The sequence below is a fragment of the Melopsittacus undulatus genome, chromosome 4, assembly GCF_012275295.1.
Source record: "Melopsittacus undulatus isolate bMelUnd1 chromosome 4, bMelUnd1.mat.Z, whole genome shotgun sequence".
NCBI lineage: Eukaryota > Metazoa > Chordata > Aves > Psittaciformes > Psittaculidae > Melopsittacus > Melopsittacus undulatus.
In genome coordinates this window covers 103,919,708-103,943,868 of record NC_047530.1, presented here as the reverse complement: position 1 = coordinate 103,943,868, position 24,161 = coordinate 103,919,708, and the positions used below count along the sequence as shown (strand labels likewise).

Sequence of the window (24,161 nt, the reverse complement as noted above, 5' to 3'; positions counted from 1 at the left end):
GGGGGGCTACTGGAGGCTGAAGCCCCTGGGCTGACTGCCAGGCATGTCTGCCCCACTTATCAGTGCAAATGCCAGACAGACCATGGAATGGAGCCTCTCAGTTTTAACCGTTAATATATCAAAGCTTTTGTTGGAAAGAGGCCAGAGACTTGAAATCTGAAATTGTAACATGTTTTAAAAGCTTTTTCAAACATGGAGAAGCAACACTTTGGAAGAGCTAGACAGAAACACAAGTAATTATGGAACAAGGTCACTGGTAGCTGTCAGGAAGATTTTAAGATGGCTCCCACTGTAAGAATTTACCAGGCAAGCTCCCTGGAAGAGGCAGCTCAGAACAGTTCATCCAAGGATGACCCATTTTCTGATCACAGCAGCAACTGAACACAGAGTGTTTGCCAAAGATACCAAGCTCTGTGCTTCGGCTGATATGCTGGAGGGAAGGGATGCCATGCAGAAGGAGCTTGACACGCTTGAGAGGTGGGCCAGTGCCAGCCTCATGAAGTTCAACCAAGCCAAGTGCAAGGTCCTACACCTGGGTCGGAGCAATCCCAGGCACAGCTACAGGTTGGGCAGAGAAGAGATTCAGAGCAGCCCAAGGAGAAGGACTTGGGGGTGTTGATCGATGAGAAGATGAACATGAGCCAGCTTCAGTGTGCGCTTACAGCCCAGAAAGCAACTGTATCCTGGGATGCATCAAAAGGAGTGTGACCAGCAGGTCAAAGGAGGTGATCCTGCCCCTCTACTCTGCTCTTGTGAGACCTCACCTGGAGTATTGTGTGCAGTTCTGGTGTCCTCAACATCAAAAGGACATGGAACTGTTGGAACAAGTCCAGAGGAGGCCACGAGGAGGATCAGGGGACTGGAGCACCTCCCATATGAAGACAGGCTGAGAAAGTTGGGGCTGTTCAGCCTGGAGAAGAGAAGGCTGCATGGAGACCTCATAGCAGCCTTCCAGTATCTGAAGGGGACCTACAGGGATGCTGGGGAGGGACTCTTCATTAGGGACAGTAGTGACAGGACAAGGGGTAACGGGTTCAAACTTAAAGAGCAGAGGTTTAGATTGGATATAAGGAAGAAATTCTTTACTGAAAGGGTAGTGAGGTACTGGAATGGGTTGCCCAGGGAGGTTGTGAATGCTCCATCCTTGGCAGTGTTCAGGGACAAGTTCCCAGAGCCCTGGGTGATATGGTTTAGTGTGAGGCATCCCTGCCCATGGAAGGGGGATTGGCACTAGATGATCTTAAGGTCCTTTCCAACCAAAACCATTCTATGATTTCTAAAGCACAACTAAGGTGCTCTGGATTAAATGTTTACATAACTTACATTTGCTGCTTGTATAACCTTAGCAGCTACCAGTGGTTTCCAGTATGCCAATCATCCACCAAATCAGAAGTACATGAGGTAGACAAATAACCTGGGAAAAAACAACCCTGAGGGTTGCCATAGTTTCAATTGTTTTCTAAAGCAAAGCACTCTCACTAAGCAGATTCCAATATACTAAAAGCACAGAGCCCTAATCTCTTAAAAGCAGGTTTCACAGAGGCAAAACAAAGACTGCAGGATGAGGGAGGAGCTCCATATTTTTGATAGAGCTAAGCCAAAATTATCAAACACCAAGCGTGTCCTCTTCATAGACACAAACATTACAACTTCTTTTCTCCACCATTCTCTTTTTTGTTTCTCCTCAAAGAAAAAGCTGACTTTGTGCTAAGTCTGCATTAAATTTTATTTACTGCTGGATACTGTAATTGCACTGTCACTGCTGAAGAACTGCCTGAGCTTTACTCTGGGACTAACACGAGGTTTTGACCTCTTATGTCAGCTTATGGTAGAAATTCAAACTAAGGGGTGACCAGATTTTCAATGGGAAGGACTAGATCCACCTGTAATAGGGGAATCCATGGAAGATACTTCACCTGGAGTTCAAAGAAGCCATAAAAGTGTAGTTGAAAGCTGTAGCAAGTATAAATTTTGATGTCAGGGGAAGGGCACAAAATGGGATGAGAGAGGAAACAATCCCAACAGTAACAGGAACACTAGGTCACCAAATATAGTACTATGGCCACACATCACTTGCAGAATAGAAGCTTGCAATATCCAAAGAGGGATGCAGGTTAATGTGCAAAAGTGGCTGTTTGTGACCCACAGTCTCTTTATGCAAACCTTTCTGACACTTACTGCCTGTGAAAACCTCTCCCACTCACCAAAGTATCTCTAGTTGGTCCTTAAATTTCAGCTTTAATACCTGTTTCCTCATTATGTCTTCTAGCACCTACACTATGGATTATACAAAATAAACAAGGATGACCTTCAGCTTCTACCTGAAACAGAGTTTTAAGGAAATTCATAATTCTCTGCCCAGAGACTTCAGACAGTCCTTCCAGAGGGATAGGACTTTACAGGTACATACAAATCCACAGATAAAATTGAATGCAGGAAAGCCTTTGGGTGAATTCAAAGACATTGTTAAGGTCAGGATGAAATAAAAAGTCAATGCTAAGAAGCATGACCAAATTACTAAAGGAGCACAAACAGAAACAGTGGTGAATGGCTAGTTTAAAGCTGCTGACTTCCTTCTTGTTTTCCTGTGATTTTGACTGGGAAAGAGAAAAAAGCCTATAAAAGCTTTGCCATGTTGCAGTCTTGCGATTTTCTTTAAAGAATGCAAGCAAGAACTATACGTGTAGCACAGACATACACACAATTACAGAAAGGTCAAGAGGAATGAAGGCAACGCTGACCTCGTGAATGGAAGAACAGGGGAAAAAAACGACACTAGAGCATGCTCTTAAAATACTCTGCATTTTAGGGGGAAAGATTTTCTGCAGCACAATAGGTGCAGTCTCCTCAAGATTTCCAACAATTTAAAAAGTGTGAATATTAACAGAGCATGAAGCTGAGCTATTAATAGATTAGGCCTCTGGGGTGAGCATAAAAGACACTGCAGCAATACACAGCATGTCAAGCCAGCTTACTAATGGTACCACTGCAGGAAAGTGTATCTCTACTATTCAACAGCTGCTTCTTCTACAGTTTTGTTTTGGGGATACTGGGCAGGGCAGGAAAGAGTAGATATTCAAATCCATGCCTTTTCTTAGGATTTGTTACCAAAAACACAAGTTAAAAACTGTATCAGATCTTGTGCAGTAACAGGTAATCAAAGATGTCAACAATGTATAACATATAAAAGGCACATGTAAAACCATTTAATCCAGCCACGCTTTAGCACTTCCCGATTCCTGCATCCTCTTCTATGTGGTCATAACATTCTCTCAGTGCATCTTATTTTGATAATACCTTCTGCACATTCTCAAAACCCAACATTATTCATGCATTTTTCCAGCCTTCTTTTTATGTAAGCATTCACCTTGAGCCAAAGTAAGGAAGACAACCCTACTTTCATAAACTGACACTGATCTCTAGTTAATATCTTGAGGCATTCAGGGAAAAAGAATTTCATTGTCAGTAATGTAAAATGATACACACAGGGTAGAAATCAATGCTAAGTTTGCATAAACAATAATGGGTCTCTGAACCAACCTCCTCTGCTCTGAAAGAGGTCATAGAATTACAGTAGTCTTTGCAGAACCAGAACTTACTTTCTCAGGTGTCAGTAGCGGTTAAAAAAAAAAGGCAAACTGTTATAGTGGTACTGGGATATAGATGTTACAGAATACAGACATTAAGTAGGACAAGCTTTATTAATAGACATCTTTGCACTGTACTGTGCAAACACTCAAGGAATACTTCCTTGAGTGTTTGCACAGTAAGGTACGAAATACCATGTAAGAGAAATGTCAAGACTTCTCTGTCCTTTAGCTATATTTCAGGAATGCAATGTACTCCATCTAAAGCACAAAACAGTAACTAAACGGGTAAAATTAAGCAACCACTACACGTCAGGAAGAATTCACCTCACCAGTCTACAAGGGCTGAAACACATCCATCTGCCCGTGGGTTAACATCTCTCATGAAACAATCACTCCATTTCCAATCTGCCAGTCCCTTTCCTTAAGGGAAACCTATAAAGCACCTTTCAAAACAAGCCTGGGAACTAAAATTCATAACTCCACTGAGTTCAGAAAAACAACATGGGCTCAACAGAGATACTGGATTTATGACACACTGAAACGTTACCTCACACTGACCCCTTCACATGCCACAATGTATAATCTACCAGGCTCCCTTTTTCCCCTAGGAGATAACCTTATCATCTCCTCTTTTCCTCTCCTACCTCCCTTATAAGGAGACAATAATTTCTTCGGGCTTGCACAAAGGCAAAATAGTGACATTTCATGTAGCTACAATCCATTTTCCTTAAATGAGCAGGTCACATGCTATACTCATTTTATGATACATCTCCCATCTCAATAAACCTTGGTTATTGTGAATGCAATACCATAAACAGAGATGTGAGAATGTAAGAAGACACGAACCACAGAGTGAAAAATGAGAAGGTGTTGCAGATGACAAATTTCCTAGGGGAAGAGCTAAAAAGCGAACAAACCACTTCTCCTTAGATTCATCCAAGACAAATATAGACAGCTGGATATGTTAATATTGCAATTCAGAAGCAAAAGCCCAACTAAAACCACAGATCAACACAAGCAAGATGGGATCTGAGAAATCATCAGCAAGCAATAACATTCCCCCTCATCCTGAGACTGGTTTGGCTGATCAATTGTGAGCAATACCTTGCTATTCTGCACAGGAGATAAATTGTTTTCTTTCTTTAGTTTATTACAGCAAGTAATAAAATGTAGCTTATCTATGTAGAACAGTCTTGGGATCTTACCTATAACTGCTTGCCCAGACAGAATTGTTGGTATACCACACTCAAAAGCATCTACAGAATTGTAGTGAAATAACAAGGGGTAATGGATTTAAACTGAAACAGAGGAAGTTCAGGTTAGATATAAGGAAGAAGTTCTTTACTGTGAGGGTGGTGAGGCACTGGAAAGGTTGGCTCAAGTGGTAAACGCTCCATTCCTGGCAGTGTTCAAGGCCAGGTTGGACAGAGCCTCGGGCAACATGGTCTAGTGTGAGGCATCCCTGCCCAAGGCAGGGGGCTGGAACTAGATGATCTTAAGGCCTTTCCAAACCAAACCACTCTAAGATTCTATGATTAACTATTTTTCCTTTCAGAAAGTATGGTCTTTCTGGTTCAGACGATTCCTACTTCACTCAACTCTTAACAAATCTGCAATACAATTAAAAGTCCGTGGCTTCTATTTTAAACCTGAGAAAGGCCATACAGACCCAAACACCATGTCCCATACTATACCAATTAGCCTAATAAAAAGTATTACCACTACCCACAAATCTTGGCCTGCCAAGAGATTGTTAAAAATATCAGAATATGAAGAAGAAAACAGAACACAACACTATACACTGTACGAATAAGTAGTTTTGGCTTTTTCAGCTCCAAAAGAAAGCAAACTGAAGCAAAGAGCTCAGCTGGTGATACTGCAAAGGATTCTTTTTCAAGATTAAAAGTAAGAGCACACACCACCAAGAGCATCCTTCAAAAGCAAAGTCAACTCAATTTTCTTGCACTCATAACTCAAATATGCAAACTGGAGAAGAAACTGCTTTTGAAATACACTGGGGAAAAAAAACCCACAAAAAAAACCCACCACACAAGGCTCTTTAAAAAGAAAATTAGGATTTTCAAAGGAACAGCGCTTACACCATCATGGTGTGCATGTTAATGTGCAAACACACAAATGTTGGCAGAAGAATAGAGGTCTCAGAGATGCCGAGTTCTTATAAGCCTCCTGAAAAGAGACAGATAGAGGAAATAAATTTATTGGCGCTTCCATGAAGAAAAAGTCTCCAGAGGGAGCCCCACTGTATTGCTGGGTACTAAAGAGTCCACGTGGGGCTTTGGTGTCTAACGAGCTGTAAACTAGAAAAGGCTTCATTAGTTCTGCTCCTTATAGAACTACTAGATGTGCCTTTTAATGCATTATTAATTCATTTAACTCATTGCCAAAAGATGGAAGCAAAGGACTTAATTCCAAAAAAAAATGAATTCATGGAGAAAGCCTGCAACCTTTAGGTTTGAGAAGCTAAGGGATACAAATGAAAGCCTAATTTTCAGGACAGTAAGATAATTACAGGAGGTAAAGAAACAACCTTCCATATGGACATGTTGTTCCATAGCACATGGTACCAACACCAGAAAACAAAGAATTTTGCAATATTCAAACTCTAATCCCAGAATCACACTTACGTATCTCTCAGTAATCCTATTATGTGATCTGAACCAATACCTGCTCAGGCAAGCCCTCTCCCGTAGGGAGATGTAGGATTCATTTGTTACTGGCAAGCTTTAAGACCTCATCACTGAACTAGGGCTCATTTTCCATTCAGGATTTGTAAGAACTCAAATTTTAAAAATTGTGATAAATTGAAGCTCTAACATATTAGGTCACTGATGTATCTTCATTCTGCCCATAATCTCCTTTTCTCTTTCTAGTCCTTGTGAACATTTGGAGTCTGGGTTGTACCCTGTCTAGTTATTAGGGTTTCTTTCATAGTGTTTAATTCTGGAGAGGCCACAGCTTTTAAGATTAAATTTTCTATTTTAACTAGTTCCTGCCTAAGCTTGTGCAACCAGTGCAAAGTACTCAGGCAATACCCCTCAAGTCACCCACTGAGCACTTGGGGTTTCAGATTGTGTGTGGACCATGAGAAGCTGGATCCTCAGATAAGCCCAACATTCTCATGCTTTCTGCTGCTCAAGAGGCCCTGGTTTCAAGCACAGTTTGATGGATGTTCTGGCTTCATTCACACTGGTATTACTCAAGTTTTTTCTACATGAACCCAGATTTACCGCATGGAATAATATGCCAATGAAGCACGAAAGTGAATTCTGAAAGTTTCTATTACCCTGTTTTATCCCACCTAAAAATAAAGCCTGTATGTGTTGGAAGACATCTCCTCCCAAAGGAGAGTACTAGAATAATGAAGAATTTCATTACTTTTTGCTCTTCCTTTTTCTTTCTCTGATGAGTCCCCGATCATCTCCCTCATTGCTTCTATATAATAGCACATTGTGGTAGATGAGAGTTTTTAAAGCAGGATTACCACTTCGGAAACTGTGCTCTCTTAGCTAGCATTTTCTAGCCCATTTCCCCCAGAAAGGATCACTTCTACATTGTGTTTGAGACAGACAATTCACCAATAAGACTGAGTCATTCAGAAACAACTTAGCATAACATAAACTGCTCCACCCCTACCATATTACTTTTACTGGTGAAGCAGGAAACAGTTTCTGATTCTACTAACTTCATTTTGCAAACACAGTAAAAAGATTGCTCTCAAAATAATGCAGTGCAAAAGAGTCCAAGCAAGACCAAGTCCAAATCCTAGAAAACAAGAAAGAAAAATGTTTTTCCTATGTACAATGTATTAAATGCTCAGTATTTACATTCCAGATCCAAGAGCATTCCACTTCTCCCCCTCACTTGGAATATTTCAAATAAAATACAGCAAACAAACAAAACCAAAGCCAGCTTGCACATATTTTTATTTCTGGATAAATACTAAGAATCCAATGAGAAATCTGGAACAGTAAGTAGGTATTGACCTTGGCTGAACATTTCTATTTGTTTTGAGTTAATTCATAGGGAGGTCAAACCAATGGGGAATTAGATTTACACTGGAGGAGCAACACTCCTTGCATAATGTGTATGAGTTGCAAATCAAGTGATAATGTTCAGAGCTGCCACACAGAGTCAGGAAAGTTTCACACAATGTTTGGGAAAAAAAAACAGAAATAGTCCAATCTCTGGCAGAGCCACCATATGGAGTTTACTGCAGTAACATACGTTTTGGCCACTCAGCATAGCTCTGCTGCCAACAATGATAGACTGAACTACTTCTTTACAAGATACATTCCTAGACCCAAACAGTAAATCCTAACTAGAGAGGCTCAGACAGTTCAACTCAATCTTATAGTAATAAAAGGAACAAAAGAAAAACCTCACACTTCAACACACACTCAGCATCAACAATAGTAAAAAAAAAAAGATGCAATAAAAGTATAAACTCCTAGCAGGTGGCATGGAATGTAAAATGACACTCAAGCCTATTTAGACAGTGATGGATTTATCTGTACCAAATCTCTTGCTACATTATGAGCCATGGAGTCAGTGTGGTCAAAAAGACAAATAACTGGGAGATCCTTCAGCCTCATTTAGACTCACAAATTATTGTATGTCTAATATATTGCAGTATAAATAGAACATGTGAAAGCAGAGGCAAGTCAATCTCCAAATGAAGGCTCTTAACTTTAGTGATAACACAAGAGGTAATGGGTTCAAATCTGGAGGAGATTTAGGTTAGATATCAGGAAGCTCTTCCCTGTGAGAGTGGTGAGGCACTGGAACAGGTTGTCCAGAGAAGCTGTGGCTGCCCAATCCCTGACCTTGTTCAAGGCCAGACTGGACAGGGCTTGGAGCAACCTGGTCTAGTGTGAGGCATCCCTGCCTATGGCAGGGGGGTGGAACTGGATGATCTTAAGGTCCTTTCCAACCCAAACCATTCCATGATTCTTTGGCTGCCATGCCCCCTGGCACAAATGTTAGCTACCTCACACTCTTTGACACGTCAGAACACACAAACAGTTGCAGGTGAACAGCTGATCTACAGTAAGGATGTAACGTTGCTTGCCCCATTGAATCAAGTGCTCACAGCCTATGCCAATCTAAAGCCAGGTGAGAGCTGATGGATCTAGCTGCTGTAGTTCACCTGACTGCCCCTATTGTTCATTTAGCTGAAGTATCTCAGTGACTTTTTTAACTTTAAAGTTCTTTGAAAGGAGATGTCAGGCTGTAGCTGCTTCCACTGTAAATCCAGCCCCAGCTGCTCACTGCATGTTTCAAAACACAGATACCTCTGAAATCCAGTCCTATAGACCAAATGCAAAACATTACAGTCAGTGCAGAGACTGACAGTGACTCCAGTACATTTTGGATCAGACTCTATGGCAACGTCCTTTTATCCTCCTTGTATTTTCTTCTCTCAAATTATTTGCCTTTCAGTTGAACTGAAGACTGTCAAATTGTACCTCAAGCTATCAGTTCAGCACCTTAAAGAGCTTAAGTGTTCAGACCAGAAGAGAATGGTAAAACCAGCAGAATAAAATGCATTAGAAAGGCCATCAATTTTCTGAGCCCACTATTGACTTTCCCTGAGTCTAAGATTAAATTTGGAAGGCTTAATTGATTTCTCCATCTGTCATTCTTACCTAAACTTCTCATTTAAGAATAATGGCTAAATCAACAGGATTTTACTTGCAAAGAAAGAATCAACACTGGTAGATTATTCTTACAAGTACATGCACTTGTTTGTGTACACTGGTTGTGTTACAACACCTGCAATCTGGAGTGCACCCACCAAAGACATAGTACCACTAATCAAGAGCAGCAATGCCCAAGACTGCTATCAGTCAAAGTTCTAGTGTGGATTATCTCATGTAGCCACAGGGCTTTTGTTTCCTTTGGCTTCTTACACCTATCAATGGTTTGTAGAGCACAGGAGCTGCTATCTGGAACAATAGCTGCTATCACAAACACACCTTCATTCCAAAAGGTGTCTTTTAAGGCCTCATGGTATATAAGAGAGAAAAGAAACAAAGAGCATCTGTTACTGCAAACTAAGTAACGATTATGTTATCTAAACACAAAGACCAAAACCTAAACCATTGTACATAATTACATGCCCAAACCATAATTTACAGTGCCATCTTTCGTTTAGTTTGTTTTGGGCATTTGGGGGGTGTAGGGGTCAAAATAAATATTATAGGAATCTTCCTGTAAAATAGGAATTTGGGCTTTATTAACATTTTGTAGACAAACCAAGCAAACAAAGTTAAAAAAAAAAAACTAAAACAAAAACCATTCTGGATGTAAAAATCTTAATATCAAATTTTTGACAAAATGCAGAAAGGAGCTGAAGTACACATTTAACATAAATACACAGAATGGTGAAGGTATTTGTATGTTGATGCAGCTCTCCATGAGAAGAAAAACAAACTGACAAAAAACCCCACTAATAGAAGTCATTGAGAATTCCTTACCTTGGAACCTGCCAACATAGTTCCCAGCATTTTTGTTCCTTTTCCAATACCAATCACTGCAAAAACAGAAGAAGAAATGCTACTTCAAACCCAGCTCTGCAGTTCCCTTATTGCACACCATTCACTACTAAATATTATGCTAGTCAGAAATATAGCCTTTCACTGTCTCTTAACATATAAAGGGAGTCACAGAATCATAGAATTCTTTGGGTTGGAAAGGTCCTGATGATCATCTAGTTCCAAACCCCCTGCCATGGGCACGGACACCTCACACTAAGGCTCTGCCCAGCCTGGCTTTGGACACTGCCAGGGACGGAGCATTCAGCACTTCCCTGGGCAATCCATTCCAGTGCCTCACCACCCTCACAGTAAAAAACGTCTTCCCTACATCTAATATGAGCTTCCCCTGTTTAAGTTTGAACCCATTGCCCCTTGTCCTATTGCTACAGTCCCAGATGAAGATTTTCCTCTCCAGCATTTTTGTAGGCCCCCCTTCAGGTACTGGAAGGCTGCATTCAACAGAAAGCATCCCTGATGTTCAAACATGAGAGTAGTGAGAGGAAAAGTCTAAAGCAGAAGATAAATAAGCTTTACCTATTGTTAAAACGCTTTAAGTCAACCCATTTATTTATTTATCTTTTAATCACCAAAGAAATGGATAGTGCAATTAACATCATCTTGGTTTGATGAAGGCTGTGGCTCACTAATAATGAATCCAGCCTCCCCTGTAACTAAATGGCCCATTTAAAGGTTGATTGTGACCAAGAGTAATACAGCAAGACAGTGTAATGAAATTGTTTATCAGGCTTAGAGCAAGAAAACAAAATAATCAAAAGGTCCAACTGCCTCTCAAAAATCTTTCATAATCAAACCTTCCTATTACTGCATACACAGACCACTGTATTCAATCTTAAACCAGTACTCTGCAAAACAGCAGTCAGCTCTTCATGAAAGAAAAAGACAGTAAAAGAGCTCTCTCTTATATTTTACCTTAAAGCTTTTTACAAGGTGCTTTCTCTGAATCTGCTTTCTTATTGATTTTCTCCACATACAGCAATCCAAAGAAACAATGAAAATTTTAAAAGGAAAGCACGTTTGTGTATAACTCATGGAATACATAACTGCTTATGCCCTTGGTTTTAACAAAATTACAGGAGTTAAGAGAGCTTGCAGGAAATCAGCTCTATGTTAAGCTGGAGCCAGTACCAGAAACATTAAGCTGACAATGAATCTTTCTTTAAAAACAAAACAAATGCTCTAATGCTCCTCAATCTTTACACTCTAAGACTCATTAGATGACTTCTCATTCTCAATTACTTCTCATCTTGTTCCTGAGGGCATTTAGTCACACATGCCCTTGTGCTCATGAACCTTAAGTTCAGCCTGTTCCTGTCATTTGCAAGACAGGAAAGAGCTGCAACAAGGCTGAGGAAAGGAAATAGCACATAGATAAAACTTTATAACCAAACACTGTTCTTGCAACGTGATGAAATCATCGACACTTCTACATAACTGCTGAGCTGAAATTTGCTGAGGAGTGTCAAGAGATTCAATGGAATCATTTTAAAGAGACACTGAATGCTTTTGTGAGCAAGACACAATTTTCCCCATTAATCATCAGCTTGTGTAATGTGTATTATGGAAAGGTGGCATAAACTAAACTTGCCAGACTACACAGAGCCGAACAAAGTTTAACTGAATTTTTAGTTTTGGTACTTCTTCATCTTTTCTTCTCCTATGGAAGCACAATTCATAACTGCCCTACAGAAACAAGCTAAATATTTACAATGCCCACTGTACAATAAGAAACACTAAACTGGAACCCCAACCATGGACTAACATAAGATATTCATTAAGACTTGACCAACAGTTCCTTGCTTCTTGTATCTTAAAATATAAGAGCTATTGTTGAAAAGTAGAAATTGAATCCTAGCTCCCACCACCTTCCAAATGCAACAGAAGCCACAGATGGGGACAGACAAAAGATTATCCCTCAGTCAGCAGTCACTTCAGGCTCCTATCAGTGTGAGGCCACCAATACCACCTGGTCTCTACGCTGCCTTTCACTCACATGCCATTCATCACCAACCTCTGTTTCCAAGGTCCTTCCTCATTTGCACTTGCTGTCAGTAAAAAAATACATGAAAGTCTATTTTCAGATGAAAAGCACAGTTCAGTTATTCACAGTACATTTGGCACGCTAAGCAAGACTCTCTATCAACTAATTCACTAGTTCCCATGAACAAAGTTATAGATATGCAGTACATAAAATCTGGAAAACAGCCATTATAGATAAAGAAAGGTTAGAGGTTTCAGAAAATAAATACTATTGTACAACTGACCACAAGGAAAGAAAACTTTCTGCCCCACCACCCCATCCATCCCTATCTGAGTAACTTGCTTCTGCTGTGTTCTCCACTCTCCTCAATATCTTACCCAACCCCACAAGAAATTTGGGCACATTCCCTTTCCCACTCCTCTCCAGCTTTTCCTTTCCAATCCAGCTACTACTGATTTTCCTGTGTGTGTTTTGTATGGCACTGGAATGATCAACCCACAGTATATTAAGGTGATGCACTCCTGTCTTTACAAAGCACATCAAGACCAAGTACTTTTTGTCATGCCACAGGAGCGGGCTTTGGAGACTGCTGGATGTCAGAGAGCAGTAGGAGAAGCAATTAAGAAGCATGAGCATTATTTTTCCTCTGGATCAACGCTGTTGATTTCCCACAATGAGCGGTAACGTGCTCAAAGGGAACATCTGTGTAGAAGGAAAACGTCCACTTCAGCAGTACACAGGGTGTTCTCCAGTGAGCAGTCACACGTTACAGGAAATTGAAACAAAATGAGATAGTAGGTACTTCTAGCCTAAGAATGTTACATTTTGTAATGTTCACAGGTGACAGAGAAAAGCAATTACCAGCCTATAGGCCTCTACTAGCAACGCACTTCATGAAAACAATCTCCCCTTGAAGCACAGCTCTTTCTGATCAAAAAGTGGATTTACTTTCAGTATACACTCACAGTTGTACCTGTTGCCTTTCAATACCAAAAAAGTATTGCTGTTACTCCTTCTAGCCAAGTAGAGCTACAAGGTTACAAGTTAAGCAAGGTGTAACTTGCATGTTACTTATAAATAGAACTGTTGGTGACAATATGCAATATGGGAATAATCCAGCCCAATGATCACAGCCACAGCTGGGTTTTCAAGACCAGCAACTGGCACATTATGCTCCTCAGTAAAACAAAGGAATTTGATAGATGGATTGATTGATTGCCATCAAAATTAAAAGATGAAATCTCTCTGATGACTCTTCTTTATGAAGCAAGACAGGACAGGAAGCAAAAAGTCTTTCTGTGCTGAGCCTTAAAAAAGCAGCAGCTGAATTGCTCTTATACATCTTTCATTTGGTGAGTATTACAACTCAAAAGGCTCCCTCAAAATCCCAGAAAAGCATTAGTTAAAGAACAAATACTTCAGGAAATTATGCTGACTATTAATCCCCAGCTTAAGTAAAATAAAAAAAGCCATAAATTTCTAAGGTAATTTAGAATTCATTACACAAGAGTCTTTATGTGCATGTAATAACTCACAGGTTATTTCAGGAGTTGGGGGTAGGGAACATAGCCTTCTGTTAAAAAAACTCCAAACATGTAAAAGTATGTGCAGAAGAAATTTAACCCAGACCACAATCACCTGTCCTTCCCCCAACACCAGAAAGCCTACCATACTTATCTCAAATTGTTGCTCCACCTCTGATTTCATGTAGGCATGAAAATGTTCCCCAAATTCACCCTTTGATGACTGTATTTATATTTTACATTACCCAGAACTCCTTCAGCTGCACTGTCCAAAGTTCCACCATGTCCAATTTTCAAAACCTGATTTCTTTTGTTCATATTTGTTTGCATGCCAGCTTCTGCAAACAGAAATTGAAAGGAAGCATTATAGGATAACCTTACAACATAGGAAAAATAGCACATATTTCCATTCTGCTAAAGAAGATAAATATCAATTATTTAAACTATGAATTAGTAGTGCAGAAATTGCTGTCCTGAATAAGACCAGTGATTCATCTAGATCTACTCCCAACCTCAAACAATTTGCAAGCTATATTCACCTAGATTCTGATCAAGTCTTACGTACTGTTATAAATGGATGTTCAGAAAATGCCACTAGAAAACCTGGTCGAGAGTTCACCTGTGAAGTTTCACTAACAAAGCACGCAAGAACTAGCAGCAGAGCTCCTGAAATCATCTCATACATACAAACTGAATGCTACGTAATCTGAGCAATTCCTACTGTATTTACTTTCATGTAATGGGTCATGTTTATTCGAATGCACACAGCCCTACAGAAACACTGCAGTGAACCAAACTTGCTCACTGCTGCTTTCAAGCTGTCACAGCACCTCAAGCCACCATACTTCCCATGCAGCTGAAGATTCCAGGAGCTTTGCAGAGTTCAAGGCCCCTTGTTTATCGTTATTAGTAAATAAGACAAACGTTCTAAGCTCCCTTACCTACTTTATTAATTATCCCTCCATTATGTCTTTCACATCAGGGAATCAGACATGATCCAGCTAAAACTCTTCCAAACAAAGCTGAATTGAAGTCCATACCCACACTACAGTTCACTATAAAGTAAATCAGCCTGAGTAAGCACTTAACCAATATGAAAGTTGGTTCTCACTTCATCAGCAAGTGCCTCAAAGTCCAAATTAGATTATCAAGTCCACATATACTTTATAAAGAGAATCTAGACCATAGTCCCTCAAATTTGTTATGATCACACTTCCCCCCAACTGACAGCTGGGGTTACCTGTATTCACAAAAAGCAATTTCTGCAGCATCCCCAGGCCTTCAGGACTTTCAAACTCCTCAACATAATGTGGTTTTCACTTTTTTGGTTGTATTTATTGTACTTTTTAATGGCAATAAGCAGTGGGACTGAAGCAACACATCCTGCCAGTGCTGTGCTGAGCTGCTGACACCCATTCTGGCAGACACGGGTGCACACTGTCCCAGGGAGTATGCCCAACAGCTCTCCATGCCAGCTGGACCCCCTGTGCTGTCCACCGCAGGACTGGAGCGTTCTGCTAGTGCAAATCTTACCCCATTCAAACTGAAGGCTCACATCACGGGGTACCACAGGTAATACCCCATGCCTGCCCCAAACAAGCAAGTAGTGAATAAGGCCTTACAGCAGCCATGCTGTGTAAGCAACACACCGAGTCTCGCAGGGAACCAGCAGCTCCATGCAGTGAGCCAGAACGTACCCAGGAATGGCTCCGTCCCCCAGTCCGACGCATATCACGGCTCAGAAAGGGTACAGAGGCGTGACAGGGGTTGTGGTCGGGACCCCCATCCAAACCGCTCGAGGACTAAAGGCATGTTCGCTTCAGGCCACCCTGTTCCTGCCCTGGGACTACGAGCACCTCCCTATTACCCTCCTTCACCAACACCCCCCCTCGCGTCTCCATGCCCACCTCAGGGACCGTGTGCTGCACCCCGGCCCTACCTGCCAGCAGCTTCTCCTTCAGGAGGTTGAGCACGCCGGCCGAGGTGGGCCCCTTGGGTTTGTACACGGCGAACAGCCCGCTGAGGGAGAAGAGCTTCTCGGCCGCCTTGCCCAGCACCACACCGCCAGCCTCCCTCGTAGCCATGCTGCCTCCCGGCAGGCCCGGGCCCCGGCCTGCCACAACCGCCCGCCTTCCTCCCCTCCCGGGGGCCGCTGGGAAATGTAGTCCGCGGGCGGGGAGCCCGAGAGGAGAGGGGGTGTCCCGGCACAGCCTACCTATGCAATATCCCCCGTGGGCAATACGAATTCACTCCTCTAAACGAGATAACAAGGGTTTATCGAGGAACAAAGTCCATAAAGCAAAAGTAAACAGTGCTGGGTGCATGACCATAGCTGCAAACGATTAGTATTTGTTACAGGTTTATATACTTTCACAGTTCCATTAGTCACATACATATTCATCATTCCTGTGTATAGGCAGGGAACATTATAACTAAGTCCAGTAATTTATTATCAGAAGTCTCCTCCTCTTGGTGTCTGCACACTGCTCTTCAACGATTGTGGGCAGGGGTCTTGAGGATGAAGTAATCAGTCTTCCTCATGTGAGTAGGGGTCTTGAGGATGAAGTAAGTGGTCTTCCTCACAGTGTGCTTTTCACCTTTGGCACAGTTGGACCCCCCAGTAATCACACAACTCGCTAAAACCAGACATATCTGTAATTATTCTGATAACTAGCAAAGATTTAAAACAGTGTGACCTTCCTGCACAATTCATAACAGAATGGGCAGACAAGGAGTATCCCAAGCTAGCAGGTGTTTGGGAGGCTCTGTCTCTAAACTAACTGATAAGTAGAAGGATGGTGTGAAATCACTCATTCATGTTTAGGGGGGATCACTAAATCTTGTTATCTCACTACAGACTTACAACACAAACATTCCTCTTTAAAACTAAAGATACTTTAGAGGACTAGTGTGAAACAATTAGCTCACATTTAGTGGGGCCACTAAATCCCACAGGCTAACAACATAAACATTGTTCTCTTTCTACAACCTAAGTTCAGCTAAAAAGTACTTTATATTTCACAGGCACTAGCTTTTCTTATATCAAGCATGCAACCCCCCCCTTCTCTTTACCTTTACAGATTCTTCTACTATGCGACTCTGTTTTGCTCATCTTGTCTTTATCGAGCTTTGTTTTTGTTACTACAAACCTGTATAGTTATATCCACATAACCACACCTATGATTTGCGAAAGCCAATACATTTATGTGTTTATCACACCCCATCCTGCTGGGAGTCCTGTAGGCATTTAAGCAATCTGTGCTTGAGCAGAGCACCGAGAGCTTGGATGTTTTGTTCATCCACTGCATTTATTTATTTGTAAGAGCCTGTGGATGAAACCATGAAGAGATGCTGTTACAGTGAAATAAATGCATGGCTAGCAAAGGGCTATGTACATCCCTAGCTCTTCCCAGAGCTTGAGAGAAGCAAATCTTCCTGCTCAAGTCGATGCTGTCTCTGTGCAGCGCAGGTTCAAGGTCTCTGTGTGGTTTTTCAGGCTGTACTGAAGACAGCGGCGTGCTCAGTGCCTGCCCACACCTTCCACAGCAGCTGCACGGGCCCAGCGCTTCCATTTGCAGGCTGCCACCACTGCATCCGTGAGACGAACAAGGGCTGCTTGCCAACAGCAATGCCCACCTGCTGCCCCTGCACACCCTCTGTGAGTGTTATTAATCACAGAATCCCAGACTGGTTTGGGTTAGAAGGGATCTTAAAGCTCATCCAGCTCCAACCCCTGCCATGGGCAGGGACCCCTTCCACTGGAGCAGCTGCTCCAAGCCCCTGTGTCCAACCTGTGAACACTGCCAGGGATAGGGCAGCCACAGCTTCTCTGGGCACCCTGTGCCAGCGCCTCAGCACCCTCACAGGGAAGAGGTTTTTTGTATAATCTGGTACCTTATTTGCTCAGATCTCACCTGCATGGCTGTAATCTGGCTGTGGAAGGGTGCAAAGGTGCAGGATTGGTTCAAGGGTGGATTCACTGATGAATGGTAGGGGGCCTGTCTTTGCAGGACATGGAAGTGAGGTGTCAGAGTACTTCTCCAGAAGCCACACTTACGTGAAAGGTCTGTGAGAAAATTGCTGCTGATTTACATGGAGTTAAAGTCCAGCAGAGTTGTGGAACGCACGTCGGGTACCAGAGAACCATAGAATCACAGAATAGTTAGGGTTGGAAAGGACCTCAAGATCATCCAGTTCCAACCCCCCTGCCATGGGCAGGGACACCTCACACTAAACCATATCACCCAAGGCTTCACCCAACCTGGCCTTGAACACTGCCAGGGATGGAGCATTCACAACCTCCCTGGGAAACCCATTCCAGTACCTCACCACCCTAACAGTAAAGAATTTCTTCCTTATATCCAATCTAAACTTTCCCTGTTTAAGTTTGAACCCATTACCCCTTGTCCCATCACTACAGTCCCTAATGAATAGTCCCTCTCCAGCATCCCTGTAGGTCCCCTTCAGATACTGGAAGGCTGCTATGAGGTCTCCACGCAACCTTCTCTTCTCCAGGCTGAACAGCCCCAACTTTCTCAGCCTGTCTTCATACAGGAGGTGCTCCAGTCCCCTGATCATCCTCGTGGCCTCCTCTGGACTTGTTCCAACAGTTCTTTTTATGTCCTTTTTATGTTGAGGACACCAGAACTGTACACAATACTCCAAGTGAGGTCTCACGAGAGCAGAGCAGAGGGGAAGGACCATGATGGATTTTGTGCTGCAGACATGATCTAGTCAGGTTAATGGTTTTGAAAACCATTCTTGCCAATTCCCTACTAAAGAAAGATTAAATGCAGATAGCTGTATAAGCAGGCTAAAGCAAAACTATTTAAACATGGATATTAATGGTGTTAGTAACCTTCCAAGCAAGGAGATTGCAGCCCAAACCCTGAAATGCAAACCTCTCACACCATCATGGGCAGCAGCATCATTGGGTCAGCAGACTTCTGAAAACATCGTGACGGATCAGAGGGAGATTGTGCAGAAATGAGAGCTCCACTCTTGGCATAAAGACATCCTTAATGCAAAGAGCACCTCAGCTCTCCAGTAATGCAGTGGCAGGTGGGGCCTGTGAAAAAAATCCCTGTGCTGCCTTCTCAGGACTGACCTAACCAGGGAATTGTTTAAGATGATGCAATTAACCTCACATAGTCACAGTGCATGAGCTGAAGGCTGGTGTCTGATCCCCAGTACTCTGTTTCCACAAGTTGCACAAAGCTTTTTTATACTTTTCTTTTTTTCTTTTTCTCTCTTTTTTTGTTGTTTTTTTTTTTAGGACAGGGTTTCAGGTGTCTAAAGGAACTACCCACTCCTCTCATATTTAGTATTGAGTAGGAAGACCTTATAGGTCTTCCAAACTTCTACATCAGCAATTAAACCACAACACTTTGTTACTGCAGCAGATGGAGTCTTTGAAGCCTTAGAAAGGAGACGTTTGCTTTGACTTCAGCGGGCATTGGATAAGGGCCCAAAACAAGAATTGTGAAAAGCTATTAATGACTGTCAGTATTTTAGCTAGCTGGAAGTTTATGTGTACATAAATCACACATAGCTCTCTTCATGGGGCAAGGTTATTCAGCATTCAAAATGGTGGGGATGACATACCAAACTGTTCACCTCCAGGGCTTTATTTCAGATTTGCTTTATTTCAGATTTGCCTCGTGTTGCTTGTGATTAAAAGTCATTACCATCTGCTCGGTAGCCTATTTGAAACGAGATGTTTATCTCCCAACAATTCCTAGCCAAGCCACCATCCACAACAACCAAAAGCATGATTAGAGTTACTGACTTTATTTGCAACCTTAATAAAGAGGCTCGGGGAATGGCTGAAAGGATGATGTTGTTTTATGCATGGAACATGACAGGCCTGGTAGAGGCAGGACAAATCCTCCACTTGGGTCACTGGAATTATCCAAAGCAATGCCTTGTGAATCTGGTACAATTATGTTTTATAGAGAAGAGATAATGGGTAGTAGCTGTTGTACATGCAAACAGCAGATGAGGTCTGTTGCAAAAGAGGAGAAAACTTGCTTGTGTAGAACAGAGATGTAACATTTCCTTCTACCTTTCTCCAGAAAGGTGCTCACTTCTTTGTGTGCTTTCAGGCTGATATAATGCTCACAGACCACGATGCAGAAGAAAATTATGCTGTATTACAGCTTTTAAAGTAGATTCAGTAGGAAAAGGCCATTTCTGTATTTCTTTTCCCTTTATGATTCCAGCTTTATCGACTGTATCCAAATCAGAGCATATAATTGCGAGGAGGTCAATCATGGCTCATGTTCTTCCTGTAAAAGCAAAGAGCTGCAGCTGTTTGGAAGTTTAGGTCATAGTCATGTAAACTGCTCCCTTGTCAGCTAGTGGAATTTTGTCTGTAATAGGAACTATCAAAGCCCTAAATACATAGATTTTTTTCCCCCTCTAACTGTTCCGTCTGTTCAGATAATCAGGAGTAGATAAATAACTCTTCAACTTGTTAGTTCATTCAGATGGACACGAAGCACATAATTCATCATGTGTGAGTGGTTCTTCTGAACAAAAGTAGCTTCTTCAGTATCTTGTTGAACAGCAGCAGCTTTGAGAAAAGAATGTCAGTTACTGTATGCAAGGGAAAGATGGAACTGCCTATGGCATACAGTCATTCTGGGATTAGCAATTTTTGTTAGTCATTCTCCCCAGGAGAAAAGGTTCCTAAACTGCAGGTATTTGATGAGCTTATTTTTGCATTTTGATCAAACAAGATTAGTATTTAAGGTTTAAACCAATTCAGATTTTATGTCTAGGCTTTGTTTAATTTTAGGAATATTTTCTTTAGACTTTTATCCTGGCTTCTCTGTTATTATAGGGATTATTTTGAATTAGGAGTAGTTTAGACAAGAAGAGGTTTTGGTTAAGGTTTTATAGTTTCAATTTGAGTTGAACTGGACAAAATACAACAGGATCCAAATGTTTCTAGCTATTCCTTTTCTAAGTGAAATGCAGTTCTGGCAGTTAGCTAAATAAGAGAACAGCAGTTTTTCCTGACCACTGGTAGGTCACAAATGGTGTAGAGCTATGGAGAAATATGATACAGATATGATTTCAATTGTTCCTTATGGACCTTTTCTGAACATGTTACATTAGTAAGTGAGGACAGATTGTGGACTGAAAAGTTACTTTTAATCTCTGATACGTGCCTAGGTCTGTCTATAATGACAGAGGACTCAGCATGGTGTGGAATCAGAAGATCAGTGATGCTGAGGGGAATAAAACCAAAATATGTTTTGCAGATCTTTGATTTTGTTGCTAATAAAAGTCTCAGTGGGATCCTCAGCTCTCATTTAAATTTGCACAGTTTCTTGCTGCAGTTTCTGTCAAAGAACTGGTTTTCCAAGAAGCTGCATCCTAATTAGGAACAGAGACAAGCTCACCAGATGTGCATAGGGAAGGAGGCATCACAATGGGGATGGTTTATATGGACAATTCAAATCCAGCCTGCCCCTCTGTAAATTCAGAACATAAGGTTAAAAGGACCCAGACACTATTAAATCTGAGAGGCTGCTAAATGCTGTGGCTAGAAAATGGAGCAATATGAGCTGAAGTGGAGTGTTTTCTTTAAAAACATTCAATCTTGATTTGAAGATACTGGGAGACAGGAGAAAAAAAACAGATCTGTAGCTTCAGCGGTTGTTCAAAGTTACACCTCTTCTTTCAACTGGCTTTGTACAATTTCAGCATTCAGATAAATGTGTTAATAATCAGCTCTTCGGCAACTCCTTCTCATTGTGTGAGCATGTAGCATATAGACTGTTTAGCATTTTGTGATGGATGTGCAGAAAAGAGAATACCTGAGCTCCCCAAATTACCTCCTTTCCTCACCTATTTATTTGAGTGAAGAAAGAGATTGTACCTCCAGAAAAGAGCTGCCTTCAACACCTAACATTAAACTCACATCAAAGTTAGATAAATACTGTGCAATTTTCTTGTCTAAAGCCTGGGAAGCCCCCATTTGAGGAGAGTAAAGATCTTTTCCAAAACACCTCCCAGCTTCCCGTTGTCAGCAGTCAGAGGTATTTTTAACCAAAGATTGACTGTTAAAATGGTTATATTTAACCATTATCAGTGGATCTTCCTGCTGTTGTCTAATCTGCCTAATACCTTAGAAGCCGTATCTTCATTCAGCTTTTACTCTGTGGCAATGACTTTCTCAAGTTAGCTGGAGGTTGTATGGAGGAGTTCTATTTATTCTGTCCTGTATTTCAAGCTACCTTGTCTAGCACTAGGCACCTCCTGATCCTAGCACAATGAAAAATGAAAAATTCACTCATTTGCTTCCACCATCTCTCTCATGATTTGAAAGGCCTTAAATCATATCTTGCTCTCTCCCTGCCTGTCTCTTCTCAATGTGAAGAATCCTATTAAGTTTTTCCAAAGCTCTTTAGTCACTGCTTGGACAGAGGCTATTTGCTGGTTATAATCTTCATTAGGAATGTAATTATCTTCCCCATCTATTTTGAGATTGTACAACATCCTTCCTGATATAGGGTGACCAGTATTTTACTAAGCAGTTAAAATATGGCCATGCGATGGTTTTATCGCATGGCTTGTCGAGACCTGCTGTAGTGCTTTCTGTTCCTTCTCTGCACATCGCTGCCTGGCACTTCATGAATTGTAAGTGGAGCTGCCTGATGCCTTATAGCTGTTCTCTTTCTTCCTGCATCCTCCATCTTCCATTGCTTTTAGGAGGGCTACTGGACAAGAGATATTACTGGGGGAAAGGATAATTCTCTGCAGAAGAAGGATAGCAGACATCATTATTTATCAAAGAATCACAGATTCATAGAATGGCTTGGGTTGGAAAGGACCTTAAGATCATCCAGTTCCAACCCCCCTGCCATGGGCAGGGACACCTCACACTAAACCATGTCACCCAAGGCTTCATCCAACCTGGCCTTGAAAACTGCCAGGGATGGAGTATTCACAGCCTCCCTGGGAAACCCATTCCAGTGCCTCACCACCCTAACAGTAAAGAATTTCTTCCTTAGATCCAATCTAAACTTCCCCTGTTTAAGTTTTAACCCATTACCCTTTGTCCTATCACTGCAGTCCCTAATGAAGAGTCCCTCCCAGCATCAAAGTTAATAATTGCTTATTAGTCTTTCCTTCCAGGCTGACAAGTACCCTTCCCAATGAGGGCCAGTGCTGGGTGACTCACAGCAAGGAAGTAAACAGCCAGCTGAAGTGTCTCTGCAAGAGGCAGTTAGAAGAAGCACAGAAATGAAGGTTCACTCCACTTTAGGGTCTTTTCTCCTGTACTATATGGTCATAGAAGAAGAAGGAAATCTCTCTCCTTGAACTGAATAAGAAGGGCCGTCCAGAAACCCTACAAAGGGCAGTGGCTAAGCATCCCAGGTTCTTCCTGCCAAGAAGAGTGGGAACATAAGTAGACAACCTCCCAGCAGACATGACCTCAATCAACAAATCTTTCCTTTAGCTGGAGATATCCCCACAACCATCATCCCACACACAGGCAAAAATTGACCTTTCTCAACCGACCTCTAACCTGACAGTTCTCTCCAAGGGCCTTCTTCATTTTGTTCCCTAGGAAGACTCAATACTTCTGGCTTTAACTGTTTCAAAGACACATTGCCCATATTCATCTTCTATCTAATCATTCACCCCTTTCAGCTGCTCCTTAATATATGCCTTGCCTAACACCTTCTTTGCTGTGAGAGGCTTGTGAACATCACCAGCCCGAGCAAATATCTATGATAAGAAGGTCAAAGCTGCAGATTTGACATCTGTTGTCCCAGGAAGGAAACTGGAGCTGAGAAGGTGGTTGCTTTGTTCGCTGGCCAGAGGAGTCAGTGGCCATTCTGGCAAGTTTTGCCTGGAAGATAACCTGCTGGCATGAGAACAGCCACAGTACACCTCCTCTATCCTCTTTTATTGGCAGGATCTCACCCTAAATAAGTGCAAGTTACCATGGATTAGTTCCAATTAATTCTGAAGTGGAGACAAACAGAAGTAGCCATTGCCCACGGGTGGGAGCTGCCAACTGCATTGCTAATGAGAGCTCCGGAATCAATAACCGAGCAGCTCCAGGGAGTGCAGTATATTTCTATTGCACATTATAATACTGTTGACAGAAATTGTTCCGTTTACTATAAATTATTCAACTTTTAATTGTTTAGGCTTTGGAGTCTGTAAAGATGCTAATTGCCAACTGTAAGATTGACTTGATAATGTCTGCTTTGTGTTTTCATAAAGTTGACCCTAAAATTACAGAGAGAAGAAAGGCTGATTTTACAGATGCCTCATCAAAAATAAGGAGATCAAAAAGATGGGAGTGTTCTTCTTTTTTATTCTGGGTTGCAACCATTAAAATGATGTTCCACATCTACCATGTCTGTGTGAACAAAGGAATAAGTATTTTGACCAGCACACATACTTAGATTAATAGACCAATCTGGTGGCCTTCTATGATGGGGCTACGGAACAGATGGACAGGGTG

At 41.7% G+C, this 24,161-nt stretch overlaps 1 protein-coding gene across 2 annotated transcripts in view; it reads right to left on the bottom strand.

Moving 5' to 3' along the window:
• TRUB1 (TruB pseudouridine synthase family member 1) overlaps window positions 1–15,778 on the bottom strand; it is a 29,126-nt gene extending 13,348 nt beyond the window's left edge. Inside the window, exons 1-3 of one of the 2 annotated variants that reach the window (XM_034062669.1) lie at window positions 15,609–15,778; window positions 13,915–14,007; window positions 10,088–10,143 (exon numbers count right to left, since the gene is read on the bottom strand). In XM_034062669.1, the coding sequence (XP_033918560.1) occupies window positions 10,088–10,143; window positions 13,915–14,007; window positions 15,609–15,753 (294 nt within the window). In that variant the 5' untranslated portion in view covers window positions 15,754–15,778. The remainder of the gene's footprint in view (window positions 1–10,087; window positions 10,144–13,914; window positions 14,008–15,608) is intronic. The other variant, XM_034062668.1, reaches the window with a different exon arrangement.
• Between the last annotated feature and the right edge of the window lie 8,383 nt (window positions 15,779–24,161).